Source organism: Acomys minous (genome assembly GCF_964271855.1).
Source record: "Acomys minous genome assembly, chromosome: 6".
Lineage (NCBI taxonomy): Eukaryota > Metazoa > Chordata > Mammalia > Rodentia > Muridae > Acomys > Acomys minous.
The window spans coordinates 75,043,408-75,063,362 of NC_140487.1; the positions used below are offsets into that span (position 1 = coordinate 75,043,408).

General features: G+C 47.8%; 1 protein-coding gene across 1 annotated transcript in view; it reads left to right on the forward strand.

Annotated features, from left to right (window-relative positions):
- The window catches only part of PLXNA4 (plexin A4), a 452,691-nt gene that overhangs the window by 360,521 nt on the left and 72,215 nt on the right, over positions 1 to 19,955 (forward strand). The window contains exons 9-11 of the mRNA XM_084784426.1: positions 1,157 to 1,271; positions 11,184 to 11,384; positions 19,584 to 19,680. Of these exons, the coding sequence (XP_084640552.1) occupies positions 1,157 to 1,271; positions 11,184 to 11,384; positions 19,584 to 19,680 (413 nt within the window). The remainder of the gene's footprint in view (positions 1 to 1,156; positions 1,272 to 11,183; positions 11,385 to 19,583; positions 19,681 to 19,955) is intronic.

A 19,955-nucleotide genomic window follows, 5' to 3' on the forward strand; every position in this document is an offset into this window, starting at 1 on the left:
AGCTCCAAAGAACCTTTAAGGCTCCACAGAAGAGAGTTCAAAAAACACATGGCTTGACCCTCAACATTTCTGTTTACCTTAACATGCTGTTCTGTACTCCTTTCTTCATAGGCTAGGTATCTAACATGACATTTGGGGGTTCTCTAATATTATAGAAAGAATTTAGAGCCCATGTAGGCTATCTATATAAGACTAGAAGTTAGCTCAGTTAGGACACCAGCTCTCCTGCCTAGCATCTCCTCTGCCTAAGCTGATGCCAGCTAAGTCAACATCAGGAATCTCTTTTCACTTCTTGCCATGGAGTTGCTCATGATGTCACCTCTTAGTGGCATATTCCCTCCCTCCCTTCTTGCCCCTTAGGAAAGCAGAGTAGTGATTAGATCAGGTGTGGCATTTCCTTCCCATCCACAGTGTTAGTCATCAGATGGAGGATTCACAACTTAATAAGCCCACAGCACTCAGACCCTGCTGTCCATTGGAGCCAATGCCCACCCAATTGCCTGGTGAAGGTTTGCAAGCTAGTAGCCTCATGGGAGTACATGATGCTTAATAGTGAGATAGAACACCAAAAGCCTAGGAGAATTCCAGCATAGAGGTTGACAAAACATGGGCCCAGAGGGGCCAAGCTTCCACTGTCCAAAGGTTGGTCAAGTGAGGAGTAGAGAAAGGTTCCACAGATGGTGGTACAGCCTTTGGTGGGGGGCGGGGGGCGAGGGTCAGCAGTTCTGCCTATGTGGCAAGGCATTTGAGCTTGTAGCAGTAGGGAGCCATGTTGAGTTTTTAAGCAACAAAAAGTTCTTACAAAGTTGCCTTTCTTGTAGAGGTAAAGAGTTAGATTGGCAACTGTGCTGGGACACATAGTATAGAGACTGCAGCCTCAGTAGCTCCCGCTGTCACCAGAGCATTGGCAAAGGATCGGGTGAAACAATAGGGACAGAGGGAGGCTCAGCAGGTCATGGAGAAATGGGCTTCCAGCTCTGAGGGAAGAGGTCATTCCTTGAGGCCCTGAGAAGAGAAATGTGGATTTGTATGAGTTGTTTGTTCACTCTGTCATGCAAGGGTCATCTCCCTTAATAGCAAAATGTTCTTGCTGGACTCTAAAGACGTAGGTGCTTGGGCTGAAGTTCTAAGAGGTGTGCCTTTTCTCTGTGCCCAGATGTCTGTCTTGTGTGGAGAGCCCATACCGCTGCCACTGGTGTAAGTACCGGCATGTCTGCACCCACGATCCCAACACATGCTCCTTCCAGGAAGGCCGAGTGAAGCTGCCTGAGGTAGGTCCCAGCAGGGGGATGGCGAAAGCCACTGCTTGTAAGCATGGGACACACATGCTGTCCTTCTCCTAAGACTAAAACCCAAGAGAAGAACCCAGGGATCTCTTCCTTCCCACCAAACCTTGGCTCTTCATGGACGCCATATGACAATAATGAAAGAGCCTAGCCTGGCACTGGTGCCCTGGTTCTGGCTCAGTTGAAGAGGTCCAGGTACAATCTATGACCATGAGTCTCCTGTGTGTGAGCTCTTGCCTTTTCTCTAATAAAAATGAAATGAATGTCAAGAGAATAGGAGGGGCATGAGTTAGTCATCCAGTTGGCATGAAAAGCTGGCAAAGGGCTGACATTCTTATCTGTGTGGCTGGGTCTTGATCTTCGGGACCGGAGCGGGATAGATTAACTCTTTTTGGGGGGAGGTGAGGGGAAGAGTCAAAGCTTCAGGAAACACCCATGTGAAATCTGCCAGGAAAGTGACAGAAGTCAGACAAAATGGCTTTCAGGGTCTCCCCTGCTCTCAACATAATGAGCCTGACCAAGGTGTTGGGAATAGAAAGGTCCAAGACTGACAGGAGAACAAAAGCAATGGACCTCGTGAATTGCAAGCGCTTCTCACCACTCCCTTGGAGAAGGCCTACAATTTCTTCCCTCTCTTCCTTGCTTTGTTTCTGTTCCTTTAGTGACAAGGTTGCATTAGATGCTTAAAAAGAAAGATTAGAAGAAGCAAGGAAAGCAAAGTAAGCGTTGCCAAGATTCCCAGAATCCAACGGTGGATGTCTTTGGGAGGTGGTGTTGTCCAGTACAAAGTACCCAATTGATGCCTGCCTTTGTCAGCATCTCTTGGGATCCATGGCCTCTCAGAGGATTTGATGCTGAAAAAGAGGTTGGCCCTGAGGATTGTGGCTAATTACAAGGACATGAGGCAGACCCAGCTATTCCATTGCTGGTCAGCTCTTTCCATTTTCTACAAGCAGTGCATGGTATCTGGGCAAATCACTGAAGTGTGAGACTCCAGCACTACTTGACATCTTCCATGTCCCCCTGTCTCAGTATCACATGAAATGAAGTTTGGCCCATCTTTTTCTTGGATTTTTGCTTATTTTAAGAGAAAGAAGTTATAACAGTTTGCTTCTGGTCTGACTGCATCCCTGGACCATTTAGAAATAAGCATAGAGGGAGAGACTGAGTTGATTACCTCATCTGGTTGCTGTGGCAACATCTTCCTAGTGGATGTATCAAATGGGAACTAAGCAAATAAATGTTTGTGAACTACTGAATAAGTCTAGCTGTTTGGGTTTAGTGAGAGGAGATTATTGTTTTTAGAACTCAAAATGGAATCCCTACTTGCTAGTGTAAATGTAGCATTTTTTTAAAAATTCCATTAAAATTTGGTTTTGTTTGTAGAAATAATCTATAGCAGAAATGAAGGCTACAAAGAGAAAGTATGCAATAGGAAGAGGGTTTTGTTGAAGTGCATAATGCTGGTCTTTCTATTCACAGGCTAGTCATCTAAATGTCTGCTATTGTGTTGATCAGCTCTCCGATACTATGGCAGATGACTGTGATAAATCAACTTAAAAAGAAGAAAGGTTGGGGGCAGAAAGATTTTCAAAGCCAAAGGATAGGGGAGTTTCCTGTGAGATTGTCTCCTAGTAATGTCAGAAGCTTCACCTATACAGCCTCACCTGCATCACTGCCTAAACATGAGCTGAATAATAAATAGACATGCCAACGTGGATGAGAGTAAAGCCTGTAAGTGGGACCTCCCCACACACAAGAACTACAGGCAACTAAGGGATGTTGAGAGTGTGTGGAACAGTCTTCTCCAGGGAAGAACATACCAAGCAGTTATCCAATACCAGAAAGTGGTTATCCAATACCCGAAAGTTAGCCATGAGAACATACATACGAGTAACATATTCAGACTGAGCACGTTATATTTAAAAATACATATGTGCACATAACAATTAATGAAAAAGAAGCCATGAGTTTGAAAGAGAGAAAGGAAGGTGTATTTGAGAACTTAGAGGGAGGAAAGAGATGGGAGAAATAGCATAGTTATCTTGTTTTGAAGCTTTTAGTCCACGGTTGGAAAGACCTGTTTCTTTTAGGCCTGCTGGGAAACAGCTTATCTCATGATGGCCAAAGAGTGAAAAGGGAGAGAGACATGGACTGAGTCCCACAGTCTTCTTCAAGGACACTCCCCAAATGACCTGAGGCTTCCCAGTGAACCCTCCACTCACAGTTCTTGCCACCAGCTCCCAACAGCGTCACTCTGTAGAATAAGCCTGAAAACGCTTCCAGCCCCAAGCTACAGCAGCTATGATGTAACCGATGTGACCGTGATTTTACAGTGCCCCGGAGCCTTCATGCTTAAGCTGCTGAGCGTAAAGGCATATATGAGATCTTCCCATCTGCACGTACAGAGCCATGGCATGATGTCACCAGTCTACATGGCCTCTAGGTTCCCGAAACTGTGCACACACACAAGCTGGAATGCACTTAAGAGAAACGCAGGGCCAAGACCTACTACTCTCCCAGGGCACAGTGAATGCTCATATGGGTGACTGACTCAGTCTCAGAGCCTGAAGTTCCCCTAGACATCTGGGCCAACACCCCCTTGCAATGCTGGTAAGACTCAGGCCACAGCAATTTTTTCTGGAACTCTTCGGGTTCACATCCCCCTTTACCCTGTGAGGCTATGCAGATAGGGTCCTTTTATTTAGCCAAAGGTGAGGCTGCCAGGTGGCTTTTCATCTGCTCTGCACCCTCTTGTATCCCCAGGAATGCTTTCATCTTGCCCCATCCAGCTTCAGCACTCCCTTCCCTGGCCATCACTAGGGGTGTTGAATTACTTTCTTCTCCCTGAACAAAGAACACGTTCAGGCGAAGTTATTGGTCTGGAATGGAGAACTGGTGGGGCATTGTAGTTGTGTTATGAACAGCAAGTATTCAGGCATAATTACAATTATTAGAAATAGAATGCCCAGTAACATATGTCGTTTATAGTAACTATATCCCGGTTACAAGGGATGGTTTTGTTTCAACTAATGATGGCAGTGTGATAACAACTTAGACCCTTAGACCAGCTGCCAGAGCCTGTGCAGCAAGTAGAAAGGGGGAGGAGAGGAGACATGAGGTGAGGTGAAAGCACACTGGGGTGGCAGTGTCTCCCACATGTTCTCAGTTCTCTTCTTCCAGTATGTTCTAAGGCTCCCAGCTGTCTCCTAGAATGGCCAATGGCTGCACAGCTATTGACAGAACTCCAGGAGCCTCTGCCCTTGTGTGAACTAGAGTTGCTATTTCCTCCACAGCCTCACCTTAACAGGTCCTTCTGGCCCACAGACTTAGTACTAATGATGAAGATGAACTGCTATAGAAAACAAATCCATTGGCAAGAAGTGCTCCTCAACGGGCTATTGCGTTGTTCTTTCTCAACTGAGCTGAAAAGTCAGAGTGAACTGTTATCGAAGCTGTGTTCTCCAGGTGCCAAGCTAGAAAAGCTACACCTATGTGGTGGTTCCCAGGTGAACAATCTCAGGGAGACTGTTCTCTCTTTTCCTTTTGAAGTTCAACCAGTGTGCCCACCCCAGAGAACAATCGTAAGATCTGAGGAGGTGAATTATATTCTATTTGATCACAGTGTTGTGCTTAAAAAGGTTCTCCCAGCATCCACTGCCACCATGATCCCTCTGAGATGTCCTAGGCTAGGACAGGTATGATGAACTCTGGGACCCTAAGGGTCAAGTTCACTCTAGAGCTACAGAACCTGAAAGGGAGAGTCCTAGACTGCTGCTTTATCACTGATGCTGAATGAACCCCACCCTTAGAGATAAAGGCCAAAGGCATTTAACCCAGACTTGACTTTGGAGATAAACTAGGCTATTGCCCCATCGTCAGTGAGTCTACTTTAATTCCATCAGACAGCCACTCTTGGGAGCCAGCTCTGCCATGCCTTTCCCCTCCTTTGAGAAACCAAAGCCAAAACCTGCTCAAAACTTGTTTCCAACCCATGCACACATGCCCCTTTCAGGTATTCAATTACTGGGCTGCCATTTCTCCAGACAACTGCACTTTCCATCAATCTCACCTGCCCCTCCCCCTAGGGGTTATGGGTATTTCCTTTCTGTATTATTACTTCGCTCTCTCCATAAACCAGCCCATCGTAGATCATGCTAATGGCATTATAAACTTGGGGAACAGCAAGAAAATATATGGTGCATTACATCTTTGTATTGAGCATCAGGGGTCTGGGAAGGTGAGTATAAATTTGGGCAGTTGTTAGGGCTACTAGGGCTGGCTCCTGTTTGGAATTGATGGGGGACTGGAGTGGTATTGGGGGAGGAGAAGTGGCCTACAAATCATGCTTTCCTTAGCCACTCCAGATGTGCTGTCCCCAAGAGCTTTGCATCCTCCCAATTTCATTGTAACAACTGGGAGAAACAGAGCTCTCATCTTGCAAATCCACCAGGGGCTATAAATCCACAAGCCTGTCCCCGGGAGCCTCAGGCAGCCCCAGCCCTGAAGGCATGTGTTCTCTCTCCCAGCCCAGGAGCACTCTTTATGCTCTTGTTCAATTATTTAAATATACTACGAAGCCTCTTCCTAAAGGAACCACTGGCAAGCCGGGCACAGTGGATGGAAAGACAGCTCTCAAGTTTTCATACATCGCCTTTGCTCCCTGCACTCAGCACCCCTGACCTCATTTGTGTGTATTTAAAGTGAAGACCAAAATATACAAGGAGCCAAACTGTTGACAGGGAGTTGTCTGGATCCACCTCCAGAGTTCCAAGCGATTACATATTTGCCTGTGCCTCCAGCCACTATCCCTCCTTACCCCTGGCCTATTCTTACAACTGTAGAATGTAGCCACAGGGTGAAACAGCCTCCAAGGGAGACGGCTTCTTATTGCATGCATTCAAGTCTCCACATAATCTTGTGAAATTCAGGTGTTTTCCATGCTGCAGGAGCTGGCCCTTTCAAAGGAGAGTTCAGAGAAATACCTGCGTTGAAAAGAGCAGGGCAGCGTGGGTTTGGAGGGAATCAGTATGGGGCTAGATAATCATCTGTGCCTGGAAATAAGATGAGCAGAAGAAAATATTGACTCACCATGTGTGAGTCCTGAGGTTACTGCTTATTTGGATCATCTTTGTTGAAATATCAGGATGATGTTATGAGTTGTGTTACAAAACAAAATAGCACGAGACAAGGTATGTGTGATGGGGGTAGGGTGTGCATACCTCAACCAAGTTAACTGCGTCAACTAGAGTTATAACAGTAGCACAGTATGCCTACCAGATCCAGCACCCAGTGTTAGCCCACATTTTTGCTTCCATTCTGATGCTGGCCACCTGGAGTTAGTGTCCGATCCCATAAGTTAAAAGGACTCAGTTCCACAAGCTCACCCCTGCTTAGGATGCCAGTCATGAGTCACAAGATATGGTCACCTGCATTTCTGACCAATTGGCTAAAACATAGGGCTCCCTAAGCCCCTTCTTCAAGTGTGATACTTTCTTGTAACGGGTCACAGCTCTTGGAGAAATATCGGTTTACATTTCCCTGGTTGATGAGAAAAGATAAGATCCTTTGGATCTGGAATTACATATGGAATGAGCCGCCTGATGTGAGTGCTAAGACACAGACCCCAGTCCCCTTCAAGAGTAGCCAGGGCTTGTACCTGATGAGCATCTCTTGGACTCCTTGTGTGGGGTTTCCAAGGCAGGTCCTTTGCGTAGGCGTGAGTGATTAATTTACTCCAGAGAGTTAATCTGGAGTGCTCACTCCAGAGAAGAGCTGTAAGATTGGAGGGGTTGAAATGCATTCCATTTGCTCTGCAATGTTGTTCTTGGCAGGTTCTCCCAACATCCACTACCACCCTGGCCACTGGTACTGAACTCAGCTTTTAGCTCCTCTCTCTTCTGCAGCATCTAGAAAGATCCTCTCATCCCCACAGCTGGCTAGCAAATAGGCTCCATCCTTACATGAGCTCTGCACTGGTATAAACCCAAGTATGGTTAAAATGGGATTATTGATGACGATAGAATGGTCCCATCACCAGACTCACTCAAGAAACTCCAATGGTTTTAGAAGCTCTATGCCATGAACCAGGGGCAGAGCACAAATGTGTATTTCATTTTATGTCCTAATATCCAGGATCATAAAAATCATGTAGTCCATGTGATGTCTTCATTTTATGGGTAAATGGAGGGTTTGGTGGGCATACCCAAGGCCATGTGGTTGACTACTGGGTCTCAGAGCATATGGCAACTTAACTGCAGGATGTTACTTCTGATAAATAGATGCAGGGGACCATAGAGATGGTACCAGGGCACAGTAATGGAGCCACTGAGATCCCCCTGTGTGGGTACCTCATGGATCTCCTTAGAGCCTTAGGCCCTCCTGTAAGAAGAAGAGCAAGGCTGTGATGTACCCTCACCACTGCTCCCCCTGCTACCTTGAGACTTCACTACTCCTCTGTGTTTTAGGTTTATTGGTTGGTTGGTTTTCACAGTAGTGAAATATACAAATAAAAGCAACACCATTCTAATCCATTTCAAGGTTACAGAGTTCTGTCTACCAGAATAGACCAATCTCAGAGAGGACTCTCAATAGGAGAGCCATGGACAGAAGTGCCTCCTTACTTGTCTCTCCTATGCTTGAGGTATTTGAAGGTATTAAAATGAGCCAGGTCCAGTAAGAGACATGAAGTCCAGAAGGCTGGACTGTGCTAATGAGAAGTGATGCTATGATTCTGGAAAAGGCAGAGAGACAGGGAGTGGGCTAGACAGGCCCTATGAGTAAGAGGGACAAAGCTACAACCTGAGCTGGGAGAGGCAATGAAAGAAGAAACACTTGGTGGATCCTGGCTTTCTCTGAGCCTTGCCCATGGTAACTCATGGAATCTCACAGAACATGGAAGAAGAATTCTCATCCCTAGGGTTAGGCCAACCATTGACAACAACACTCTTCATGATTCTGAAACTAGCAGGAGGAAACATGGACTGGCTAACCTAATTCTGTGACTTCCCAGCATCTATCTCTAGCTGTGGAAGCCCAAATGTTGATGATCAAAGTGTCAGAGTCCCTAAGCCCCTGGGCTGGGGAACAGTGCTTCAGACTCAAGGTCCATGGGTATGGTACCTTCTCAAACATTTCCCTTGAGTTTCAAGCCTGTAGGTGGTTTTACACCTGGCATCATAGCAGGCAGCAGGTCAGCCTGGGATGATGGGTGGGAGGAAAGGCAGGGTGGTGGAGATGGCCTCTTCATGCCTTGTTGCCTAGGGGGAAATTGCCATTTTACATTTCAATTAAGCAGGGGCACTTGGGTCAAACATCAGCACTATTTAGAGGAAGATGTGTCCAACCCATCCCTGGGCCTCTCCAATTATTATTAATGAACTCACTCTCAGAACTGCCAACCTTTTTATATGCAAACTAGGCCTGTATGGGGCCACTGCTAATCAGGACTCATTAGCGCACTCCTAACAAGATTCAGTGAGAATCTTACAGGGGACAAGTGAGAAAGGCTAAAGCTCTTGCCATCTCCTGGACAGGGCAGGGCTCTAGTCCAGCTCAAGTGGATCTGACCAGCTCCAACTGACTGAGAGATTCCATTCAGAGAGAGCCCTGCTCACCTGGACCTGTTCTTTCACAGAGGAGAGGAAGGGTGGTGATGCAAGCAGTTGCCTTCTTCAGCTGTTTGCCCATCTGCTAATGCTGAGTTATTCTTTTTATTTTTCCTCTCCGTGACTCAGTTTCTCCTTTAAGAAGGTGCCTTGCAGGTTGTTCAGAGGAGTCTAGAATTCCAGATGCCCTGGGCCTGAGGGGTGTGGAAGTGAGAGGTACCAGTATGTCCTGGCTTGCTCACCAAGTGTGGGCACAGGCCCCACTCCCTGCAGGGAAGACAGCCCTAGGCTTAAGAAGAGGTGGGTCTACAGTACCCAAGGACTGGATTGTAACTCCCTATTCTTCAAGGAGCTGCTATCCATAGCCCTCCAGGCCCATACAACCCCCTAGTCAGCCCAAGCATTAACCTCTCCAAGGAACCATCCCTCTTGTCCATGCATGCTACATTCACATCCTGTCAGAGCATGGGGAACCAGGAAATAGCTTCAGGAATGTACACAGGGATGGAATCTCTAAGACTCCCTGTGTGGGTGCCTCACAGTTCCCCGATACCCTCCTCTTCAAACCCTTAGGACTTCCTGTAAGAGGAAAGTCAAGGCAGTGATACGTCCTCATCTCTAGTCTCTGGCTACCATGAGACCTTGCCGCTCTATGTTTCAGGTCTTCTGGTTGGCTGGTTTTTAATGGTAGTGAAATGCATAAATGAAAACAGCACTATTCTAACTTGTTCTGAGAGTACAGTTAAGTGCATTCACACCATATAACCATCCCCAGGGAGCAACACTCCATTTCCCCTTACTCTACATATCAGCATTCTCTTTTTTGACTTGGAATACATGACTACTTCAGCATCATTGGGCACATGAAAGCATGCAGTATTTGTTATTGTGAGGCTAGCTTTTTTCACTTAGCACAGTTTCTTTAGTGTTTAGCCATATTGTTGTGTGAGACAGAATTTTCACCCGGTTTAAGGCTGGATACTTTTCCGTATTATACGATATATACCATATTCTGCATCTATGGATGCTTAGGGTACCTCTGCCTCTTGGCTGTTGTGACTGATGCATACAAAGACATGTCTAAGTTCCTATCTCCAGCTATTTAGGGGATACCTGAGGGATGGAATATTGCTATATGCTGCTCCCCTCTGTCCTCACGATATGCAAGTCCTACCTAATAGACAAAGGGATGCTGAATCTCACTGTGGGGGTGTGCTGAGGTGGGTCAGACACTCAGTGCTATCCTGGTGCAGCTCTCAGTAACATAGGGAACCCGTGGCTCATTTGCTTTGAGAGACAGCATCCAGTTATCTGTAAGACCCCTCCAGTATCCTTCCCCCATGGCTTCTTTAATCAATGTCACTCCATAGAGACCAGCACTGTGTCTGAACATCCCCTGAAAGGACATGGGTACCATGCTTTCTATGGTCAGCCTGCTCAAATGTCATCTGGTTTGACAGTGCCTAGAGAGAATGAGGAATCTGGGGGGATGGTGGCGCCTTCCTGGCACAAAGCAGAGTACCCACCACATCTTCTTCTGACTCTATATCCCCAAAGCCCATCCCAGCCTCTCAAGTTAGTGATGATTGTCCCAAAAGAAAGGGACCCAGTGATTCATTTCCTCCACAACAAAGGCCCTCTGTGGTTAAGTGTGCTGTCGCAGGCATCAAAGAGCAGCACTGTGTATCTATTCTGAAGGAAATTTCCTCAATTTCAACCATCCTCAGATCTTAGCCAGAAGCTTCTAGACCGAAAAGTCCACTGAATGATATTCCAGAATATTGCCAAATGCCACACTCAGTCCCCATACTAGAGGCTCTCTTGTTTTCCCCAGCTGTGTTCCAGATTTGAGTACTGCGGCAGAGCTAAGGCCCAGGCTGTTGCCTCCATGTGTGGCTCCCCATATGGCCCATCTGTCCTAACTCCTGGCTGCCTGGAACTTGGCAGGCAAAGATGCCATCAGTCCCCAGAGGAGCAGGATGCCCAGGCAGCAGGGTCAGTCTCTGCCAAGGAAGGAAAGGAATTGGGAGGGAACCACAGGCATGTCAGAACATCTTCGGTATAAATTGGCATTAAAATTAACCTGAAGAGGCCTGGGATCGGCTCCAGGAGGAGTCACCTGAAGACGGCGACACTGACTTGGGGTTTTTCATGCCTAATCTTTATCCATGGTGTGAGAGTGGACCTGTCGTCATCTGGGGAACAGGCCAACATCTGTGCAAAGTCTGCAGAGGTCACTGCCCTTTTGGTCTCCCCCATGCCCAAGCTGAGCCTTGTCCTCTGTCCCCAGGACTGCCCCCAGCTGCTAAGAGTGGACAAGATCCTGGTACCAGTCGAGGTGATCAAACCCATCACTCTGAAGGCTAAGAACCTCCCACAGCCTCAGTCGGGACAGCGGGGATATGAGTGCATCTTGAACATCCAGGGCAGCGAGCAGAGGGTACCGGCCCTGCGCTTCAACAGCTCCAGCGTGCAGTGTCAGAACACTTCCGTGAGTCACCCTCCCTCTTACTATGCCCCTTGGTGCGCCCAGCAGCTCAGCTCTGCTGGGCTTGCTACCCGATAGATCCCTGGTCTCCCTGCTCACCCGACTCTCTTTTTGTATTTCTACTCTGCCCAACCCAGCCTCAGAACCTGTGGTATAATGGGTTCTAGGGGCTACCGAAAAGCCCACCAGCTGTGGACTCTGACTGTAGCCATGGTGTTATGAGGGTTACCTGCACAAGACATACGGCTGGGGCAGCCAGTGTAGGGCTTCCCCTTTCCTGGAATCTGCTCTAGAAGACTTAAACCCTTCCTTCTCACCCAGCCTGGGCCTGAGTGTTGCATTTGAAGCCACAAAAGTCCACTGCTGCCTTTAAACCTACACAAACGCCGTGACTTAGCAAAGAACGCCCGGGCACAGACCAAGTGTCATGAGCAAGTACCACAGATGGGGTGGGAGTTGACTTGGATCAGCTGGCCCCTGCCCAGTGTTCACAAGTTCCATCCTCAAGGTCAAGCTCTGCCGATGGAGGTCAGCAGCCCCCAGGCTGCCAAACACTGCCCACTGGATCCAGAGGGAATCATGTCCTTAGCTATGTGCCCTTTCCAGCCAGGTTACTCCATTCCTTCCCATGCTGCCTTCCTGCCTTGGTTCTTTTCTCTCCACAAAGATGCCTGAGGGCAGCTGGAGCAGAAGTCAGGTTACCCACATTTCTGGTACAGGCCCAGGCCTCTAGGCTCCTGAGCTCTTGGCTCCAGACACTTCCAGATTTCATTCTGGAAAATGTAGAGCCTTGTGGCTGGCTGGATACAGAAAGCAAGGCTCTGAACAGCCACCAAGGACATTGTTGGGCTCTTTGGGAGCTGTAGAGGCTGCTGCTATTCTGTCTTCAGGCAGGTCTAGTTCTAGCTAGCTCTGGGGCCTCGGGGTTCTCACAGAAGCTCAGCTACCCTTACCCCCAGTGACAGGAGAGTTTTAAGTCTGAGGCAGTGACACAATAGGAGGGGAAACTTCAAAATAGATACAAGAGGAGTCCTCCCTATCCCTACTAGACCCCCTCGAGTCCTCTGATGGGAGGACTCAGCCCTGACTTTCCCTAGGGGCATATCTTTGGGAGGGCTAAGGTTGAGGCGCAGCATCAAATAGATCCCAGAGTAATGTTGATCTCAGCCAGGAGGTCAATGTAGCATCCTTAATCTGACCAAACCCCACTCCCAGAATTATAGAAATGAGGTGTCATGCAGGCAAAACCAGAGCTGGGTGATTATCTTCTGAATTCTCTTAACAGAGGGGACTCTGGGACCCAGAGAGGGAAGGTGGCTTTCCTCAGGCCTCACAGCTCAGGAGATGCAAATTCAGAATTCAAACCCAGTTTCCTCAGCACACCCTGTACTGAGAAGTTGGGCAAAACTTCAGCCAGGTAGCTACTTTATCCCCAGCTTTGGGTTGTCCTGGGAACGCCTGCAGTCATCCTGCAGGTGGACTGTGGAGAAGAGACTGCTTTTCCTAAATCTCTAAGTAACCTGGGATCCAGAGAGGGAGGGAGGCCAATGGGAAAAGCCCTGAGTTTGTTAGCAAAAGGAGATTAGTGACAAAGGTGTCAGAGAAGAGCAAGGGGAAAATGGGGACACAAAAAACAAGCCCTGTGTGTGCCTGACTCTAGCCTCAGTAGGCAGATGGTGTCACTTCCAGACCCACTATTTGGGGACAGACCTGGGGATAGAGGCTGTAGCTCCCGGGGATAGTAGGAGGAGCTGAGGAGGGCTGGAAGCAGGCAGCCTCTGAGGGAGCCACTGTGGGGATGCATGGCCTACTTTAGACCAAGGCTCCAGGAAAATGTCAAGTGCCGCTAATAATAGAGCCTGCCACCTCCTCTCAGGCTGGCGGTCACGAGCATGAGTGGGCCACAAAGGGCACCGGCCCACTGCAGTGCTGGTCAAAGAGGGAAGCCATGAAGCTGGCCAGAGCCCTGGAAATAGACACAGTGCCCCAACCAACTCCTGCTGGGCTCGTGCACTTTGGGGGCTTGCTTGTTCGAGTCACAGAACTCTCTAGCAGAATCAGTACTCGGAACAAGGGAGAGCTCAGAGGCAGGAATAACTCCATGTAGAGGCCTTCCCTGCCTTACAAGGAGAGGAAGCTGAGGGTCATACAGTTCCCAAGGTGATGAAGAAGCCATCCACTGGAGGGATGCAGGAGTGCCCTCCGGCCTTAGGGAGCCTGCAACCTCTCCTGCTTCCTTCATTCCGTGTCCTGTGCAGCCCTGAACTTTGTACAAATGAACTGCCTGCTGATTGCAGTGAGCTATATAAATGCTAAGTAGGGCAGAGTGAGGGAGGTCAGGGGGATGGGAGCCAGTGGTCCAAGCCGCCCAGCTTAAGGACACACAGACAGCTCCTACTGTACCCTATCTGCCCCTTATAGAGGCAGGTCACCTAGAGAGGGCAGGTCTCTGGAACACAGCCACTTCCCTAGAGGCTCAGGGCTGGTGGGGGCAGCTGGGGTTAATGATGTCTATGGCATTTCCCAGTTGCAACCTCAGAAAATAGGAGAGAGAAAGAAGAAGCATTGCCCAGCATATTTGATCCTCGTAGCCTTTTGTTTTCCACTTTTCTTCAAAAGGAAAATGCACAGAGACATGTGCATGCACCAGAACACATAAGCCTTTTCATACACACACAGCTCCATATGTACCAAGTGTCTGGCACATAAACACTCAGTTCGTGGCTGCTATTATTATTCTCCATAAACATAAACACAGGCGTCACAAATAGTTTCACAGAGCATCCCCAGGTGTATACACTCAGATCAAAACACACAGTTCTCGTTGGGGCTTAGAGCAGGTGACAGACGCTGTGCTTGGAGCTCTGCATGTATTATCTTTAGGCCACATGGTAATAATCATCAAAGGTGTGTGATATTTCTTAATTCCAAATGGGGGATCCAAAACATTGAGCTCACATTCATGTACGCTCTCTCTCTCTCTCTCTCTCTCTCTCTCTCTCTCTCTCTCTCTCTCTCTCTTTCCCCGTCATGTGTGTGACATATATACATATATAACATGTAATTATGGTTGCACACAATCACATACATGCATAATAAGAACTTCTTCTTGGCCCATTTCAGAACCATCTTAATAGGAACCTGATGACGTCATTGACTTAACCCCATTCCAGTCAACGCCTTCTGTTCCCATGTTAGGTCCTGGCTAGAGTAGGCTTGAGGAACAGAAGCTGGGCTTCAGGCGAATCTGACTTAGTCAGCCCAGCAACCTTCCAAAGTCCAAATCTGTGGATATCCAGTGCCGGTAGGTGTTCTGTTAGTGCTCACTCTTGGGTGAACCCAGAGGCCTCCAGTCGGGGGCTTGAGACTTTAACTGTCTTGTCCCACTGGGGACTATAGGTGTGCAAGGAAGGAAAAGGGGATGGGACAGGGAGGGGAGAAAGAGTCTCGGAGAGAGTACCCCACTGCTTTCTCTCACAACAGAGAAGTTACTTTCTCTTACAAACTCCTCCCTCCTCTGGGCAGCCCCTGACTCCTTAATTCTAGCAGATGTATTGACTTTTGGTCAACACTAGAAACACACACACACACACACACACACACACACACACACACACACACACACACACCTCTTTCAAAATGGCCCCCCCCCCATCTCCAGACAATGAAATTAGCCTCTCCTTGGGGTAGGGCCCTGGGATTTGTACCTCTCTCCTCATTCTAATGAAAAGTTCTTAGTCTACTCCCAGTGGCTTGTGACATAACTTGGGATGACCCAGTGTTGTGTGTCAAAACTTCTCCTAGGGAGATAGAACACCCATGTCTCCTCTCCCCAGATAGGGAGCTGTAAACATAACTTTTATTCTCCTGGCTCAATTGTTGTCTGGGAGGCTTACTGACTCCTTCTGCTAACCTAGGCCTAGGCCTGGAAGCTTCTAGCCTCTGTACAATCTAACTTAGGCCTAGAATGTTTTCAGCCTCTGAGACTTAGTGCTTAATGAGCTCACTCATTCTTGTTCTTTCTGAGCTCTGGCTGGCTGGCTCAACTCAGCTGTTCTGGCTCAAAGTCTCTCCCAGCTGACTTGTTTAATCTGGCTTCTCCCTTGGCCCAGAATTGCTCTGCTTGGCCTCAGACTAACTCAGGAATCTGCAATAATCTTCTGGCTTCTCATTTTCTGGCTCGGTCTGTCTTTACCTGCGTTATCTCTCTCTGCAACCCATCTCCCTGTTCCTGTCCTGATTAAAACTGCCTCCTCTGTGTGTAAACTTCCTCTTAATTAGCTTGCCTTTCCTCTCTCTTCTCCTGAGAGTTGGGTGTATCCTACTCTGTCAAATCTTCTCTAATTCGTCACCTTTTCTGTCACTCAATTAAACATCACTTTCCAACATGGCTGCTTCTTTCTACAAACCAACTTTACCTTTACCTTCATTTGGGATTAAAGGCATGTGCCACCATGCTTGGACCTAAGCTTTTCTTTACCTGATACTTGCTCTATACCAGACTGGCCTTGAACTTAGATCTGTTTGCCTCTGTCTCCTAGATTAAAGGCATATTTGTATTCCAACTAGATCATACAGACAAAAAAAAATCTTTAGATGTGATCTCTTTCCAGAACAACCATGTTCTGAATTAACATTCCTTTACAGAGAGCCCCATGATAGACATATGGATACCACCAAAGTCCAACTTGATCAACCAATAAGTTTTATTGAGTTTACTTATAGGAGTGTGGGTGAGGGGTTAATCACAGAAGCAGAAATGACTCAAAGGCAGCTGTATCATCAAAGCCCACCCCAGCATAGGTGACAGCTCCAAAAGATGGGAACCTGGAGCCCATGCATAGCCTATGGCAGTTCAACAGGTTAGAAAGTATCATTTCCAGGTGCATGAGGTTTGCCTAAACCTCTTCCAGGCAGTTCTGTTGGTCTCTGCTCCTTCCATACAGCTGACTGAGTCTTTGCCACTTGGCTTCTGGAAGTTTTCTTTGCAGCTTTATTGAATACTTGGGAGGAAAGAGCCCAATGAATCTAGTCAGTTTCAGGGACTTCCTGAAGCTATTTTGGGTTGATTGCCTCCCAGATCCATCCCTGGAGAATTGATTAAGTTGCCTTTCTCCATCTACAGTTTTACTTTTCATCACTACCCATGAACAGCCACAGTCAAAAACTCTTCAATAGAAAATTCCAGAAATAAGTTTTTCATGGGATCCTTCCCCTCCCTTTTTTTCCTGCATAGCAGAAATGAACCATGTTTTTGTCTAGGGTATCCATCCTATATATGCTACCTGCCTGATGTATACTTAGTAGACAACTTGGTTATTATGTCATTTTTCACATTTAGCTTTTTGAGACAGAGTCTCATCATATAGCCTTGACTAGCCTAAAACCCACTATGTAGACTGGGCTGGCCTGTTACTCACATAGATCCTCCCATCTGTGGTTGGATTAAAGTCATGGGCCACAGATAGGCTCTCGGTTATCATGTTGACTGATCCCAAGTTACCAGCTTGTTAGAGAGGAGGAAAGTGGGGGAGCAGGCACATACCTTTATAATATGTTGTAATTGTCCTACTTTTTCAGTTGTTGTTGTTAACCTCACACTGTGCCTGAACTACACCTACATCATCAGTGTGTGTGCACAATACATCCAGCATAGATAGATGCTATCTCAGGTTTCAGACTTCTACTGGGGGCTCTTCAGCATATTTCTCAGAGTTGAGGGGCAGGGCTGTAGTGAATCAAAGCCTCTGCGGTCATTTCTTCAGGACAAGCACCCTTGGCTTTCTTCTCTGTACCCAGCATGTGTCAGTCACAGATCTGCTGGTGGATAGTGTGAATGCTATGCTGGGAGCTTCTCCCTAGCCATCTATTTTATTGGGAAAACGTCAGATGTTTCTGGCTGGGCTGGGTTTATCCAGCTAGGAAGGAGGAAGTTAACACTTTTGAGTGATAGGATAGAGTCTGAAAAGGTCTGAGTAGACATGATGCTCACTGTGTTGTCTAGAACACCCCAGCACACTCAGAGTGTGGTCCATTCTGTAACTTAGGGGCATTGGGTAATTCTCTGGACTTTAGAAGCTTCTGTAACAAGCAACGAATCTATTCTTGCCAAGCGATAGAAGCTTGGACTCTCGCTGCAGAGATTCCCGTCGGGCCACCATGCCCACTATCTGCGCTAGTTCCCTTCCTGCTCAGGAGAAGAATTGGATCCAGCTTAGAGAAGGGACGGTTTCCACCATCTCCTTTGCTCTCCACTCACACCTCCATAGCAGTCCAGGCCTTCCAAACCTTGCATCTGGACCGAAAAGAGCAACACTGGATTTGCAAGTCTGACTTCTAACCTAGCGCAATGGATGAATCTTTTCAACAAAATGCCAGTCCTCGGCCCCTCCTGTCCAGAAAACATATCACATTTCCATTCCTCCATCCTACCCCGGTGTGGCACGGAAGTCTGCTGGTATAGTAAGAAAAGCACCAGACAGTGGATAGGAGCGCTGACCACGCTGTTCACCGACCAGTAAGTGCAGTCAAGCAGAGCAGTGGCTGCCATACACGGAGCCTTCTTCCTGCACCCAACTTCCCCAAGTCAGCACCCTCTTTCACCTTTCAGCATCACTTACTCAGGACCCACCCTTGCTCAGAACAGTAATTCCTAAGGAGAGCAGGCAGAGGATCTGAGTGACAAACCAGATGCAGGGGTGCCCTCCATCATTTTAGGGTAAGAGGGTAACAGTACGGTGGAAAGCTGCGGCTGTGAGCGCATTTTAAATCTTACGCAGATTCCAAGGCTTGTCCTGGTGGCATCAGGTGGGAGCACAGGATATCCCACCCTTCCTTATAAAGCTTCTGTGGAATCCACCGCCCTCTTATGCTCAACCATTCATCCTGTTTTAAGCCACACTCCTTTATTCGTATTTATTGCTACCCACTCCCTCTGCCTGTGGCCAGTGGTCCCATTCTCGGCGTTGACAACACTGAACGTTTTTTGGAACTGAGAGTTCATTTCCTGTAGAGGTGTAGCCTGGAAGAGCCTTTTGACCAGAGTTCCCTGGACAGTTGGGACAGAACAGGGCTTTTTCCTGGGCTCAACCTGCAATCTTTTCTTAAGACCCTTGGCTGCAATGAGCAGTTCATCCAGTCTGTTCCTTTTTATCCCCTTTGAGAATTCCATACACGTATACAATGAAATATGATCATATCACCACCTCCAGTTTCCACTTCCAACTCTCCCAGGATTTTACACACACACACACACACACAGACACACACACACACACAGACACACAGACACACACACACAGAGACACACACACACACAGACACACACACACATGCACACACAGACACACACACAGACACACACACACAGAGACACACACAGACACACAGACACACACACATACTTCTTAATAACCTACTAAGTTAATTTAGTGCTATCCATATATGCATGAGTATGGGGCTATCTGCTGGAGTGTGGGCAACTTATCAGTGGCCATACCCCCCAAAGGAGAACAATACCCTGCCACCAGCCTTTAATTGCCAGTCACTCCTCGGTTAGGGAGGCCTTGTGAGTTCCTCACCCATCTATGCTACAACTGGCCCAACTTGATCTTGTGCAGGTAACCACAGTCGCTATGAGTTCATGAGTGCGGTAGCCATGTCTTGTCTGGAACACAGCATTTCATGGCATTCCCCCTCATCCATAAGCTCATAAAGTCCTCTATCTCCTCTTATGTTCCTTGGCCTTGGTGCGGTCCCTCTGGACAAAGGGGTTGATAAGCATGTCCCATTTGGGCCAAACCACACCCAGTCACCTATTTCCGGCACGTTGGCCAGTTATGACTCTTGGCATTGACTGTTGTGGTCTGTTTCTTGAACTGGCTCCCACATCCATACAGTTGCACCAATGCGTTGTTGTGCAGGTATACTGTTGCACAGGTAGCTTGCTGCCCAGGTGTGTTCCCACGGAGGTGTTCTATAGAGGCCCAGCCCCACTCTCTGAATTACCATCTGGCCCCTCTGGCCCTCCATCTGACCATACATGTCTGTATGTATATCTAAGAATATATACATATACACAGTCCTTGCTAGTCCTTAACTCTGTGTGCTCTTGAGGGCCCCAGGCTAAGCGTTCAGGTCTCCATAGAGATCTCTTTAACGTTTTTTTTTCCCTCTTTCCTCACCACCTCATCCTGGCTGCAGTATTCCTATGAGGGGATGGAGATCAACAACTTGCCAGTGGAGTTGACAGTCGTGTGGAACGGACATTTCAACATTGACAACCCAGCTCAGAATAAAGGTGTGGAGAGGGTTGGTAGAGAAGGGAGGAAGGGATGGGACTGGGGCAAGGGAGGGAAGGAGAGAGCAGAGCAGCCCTGCGTTCTTGGGAAGATGTCATCTCTGTCATCTCATCCGTCGCTCCCAGCAACTGTCAATCTCCCTTAGGCTTTGAGCCTTTCCTTCCCAGACCTAGCTCTTCTCCATCCACTTTCCCCTGTCGCTTCCTGACCCTGGGCTCTGCACTGTCGTGGCTCCCAGGAATGGGACAGAGTGACTGGGGCTTGCTGGACAGGA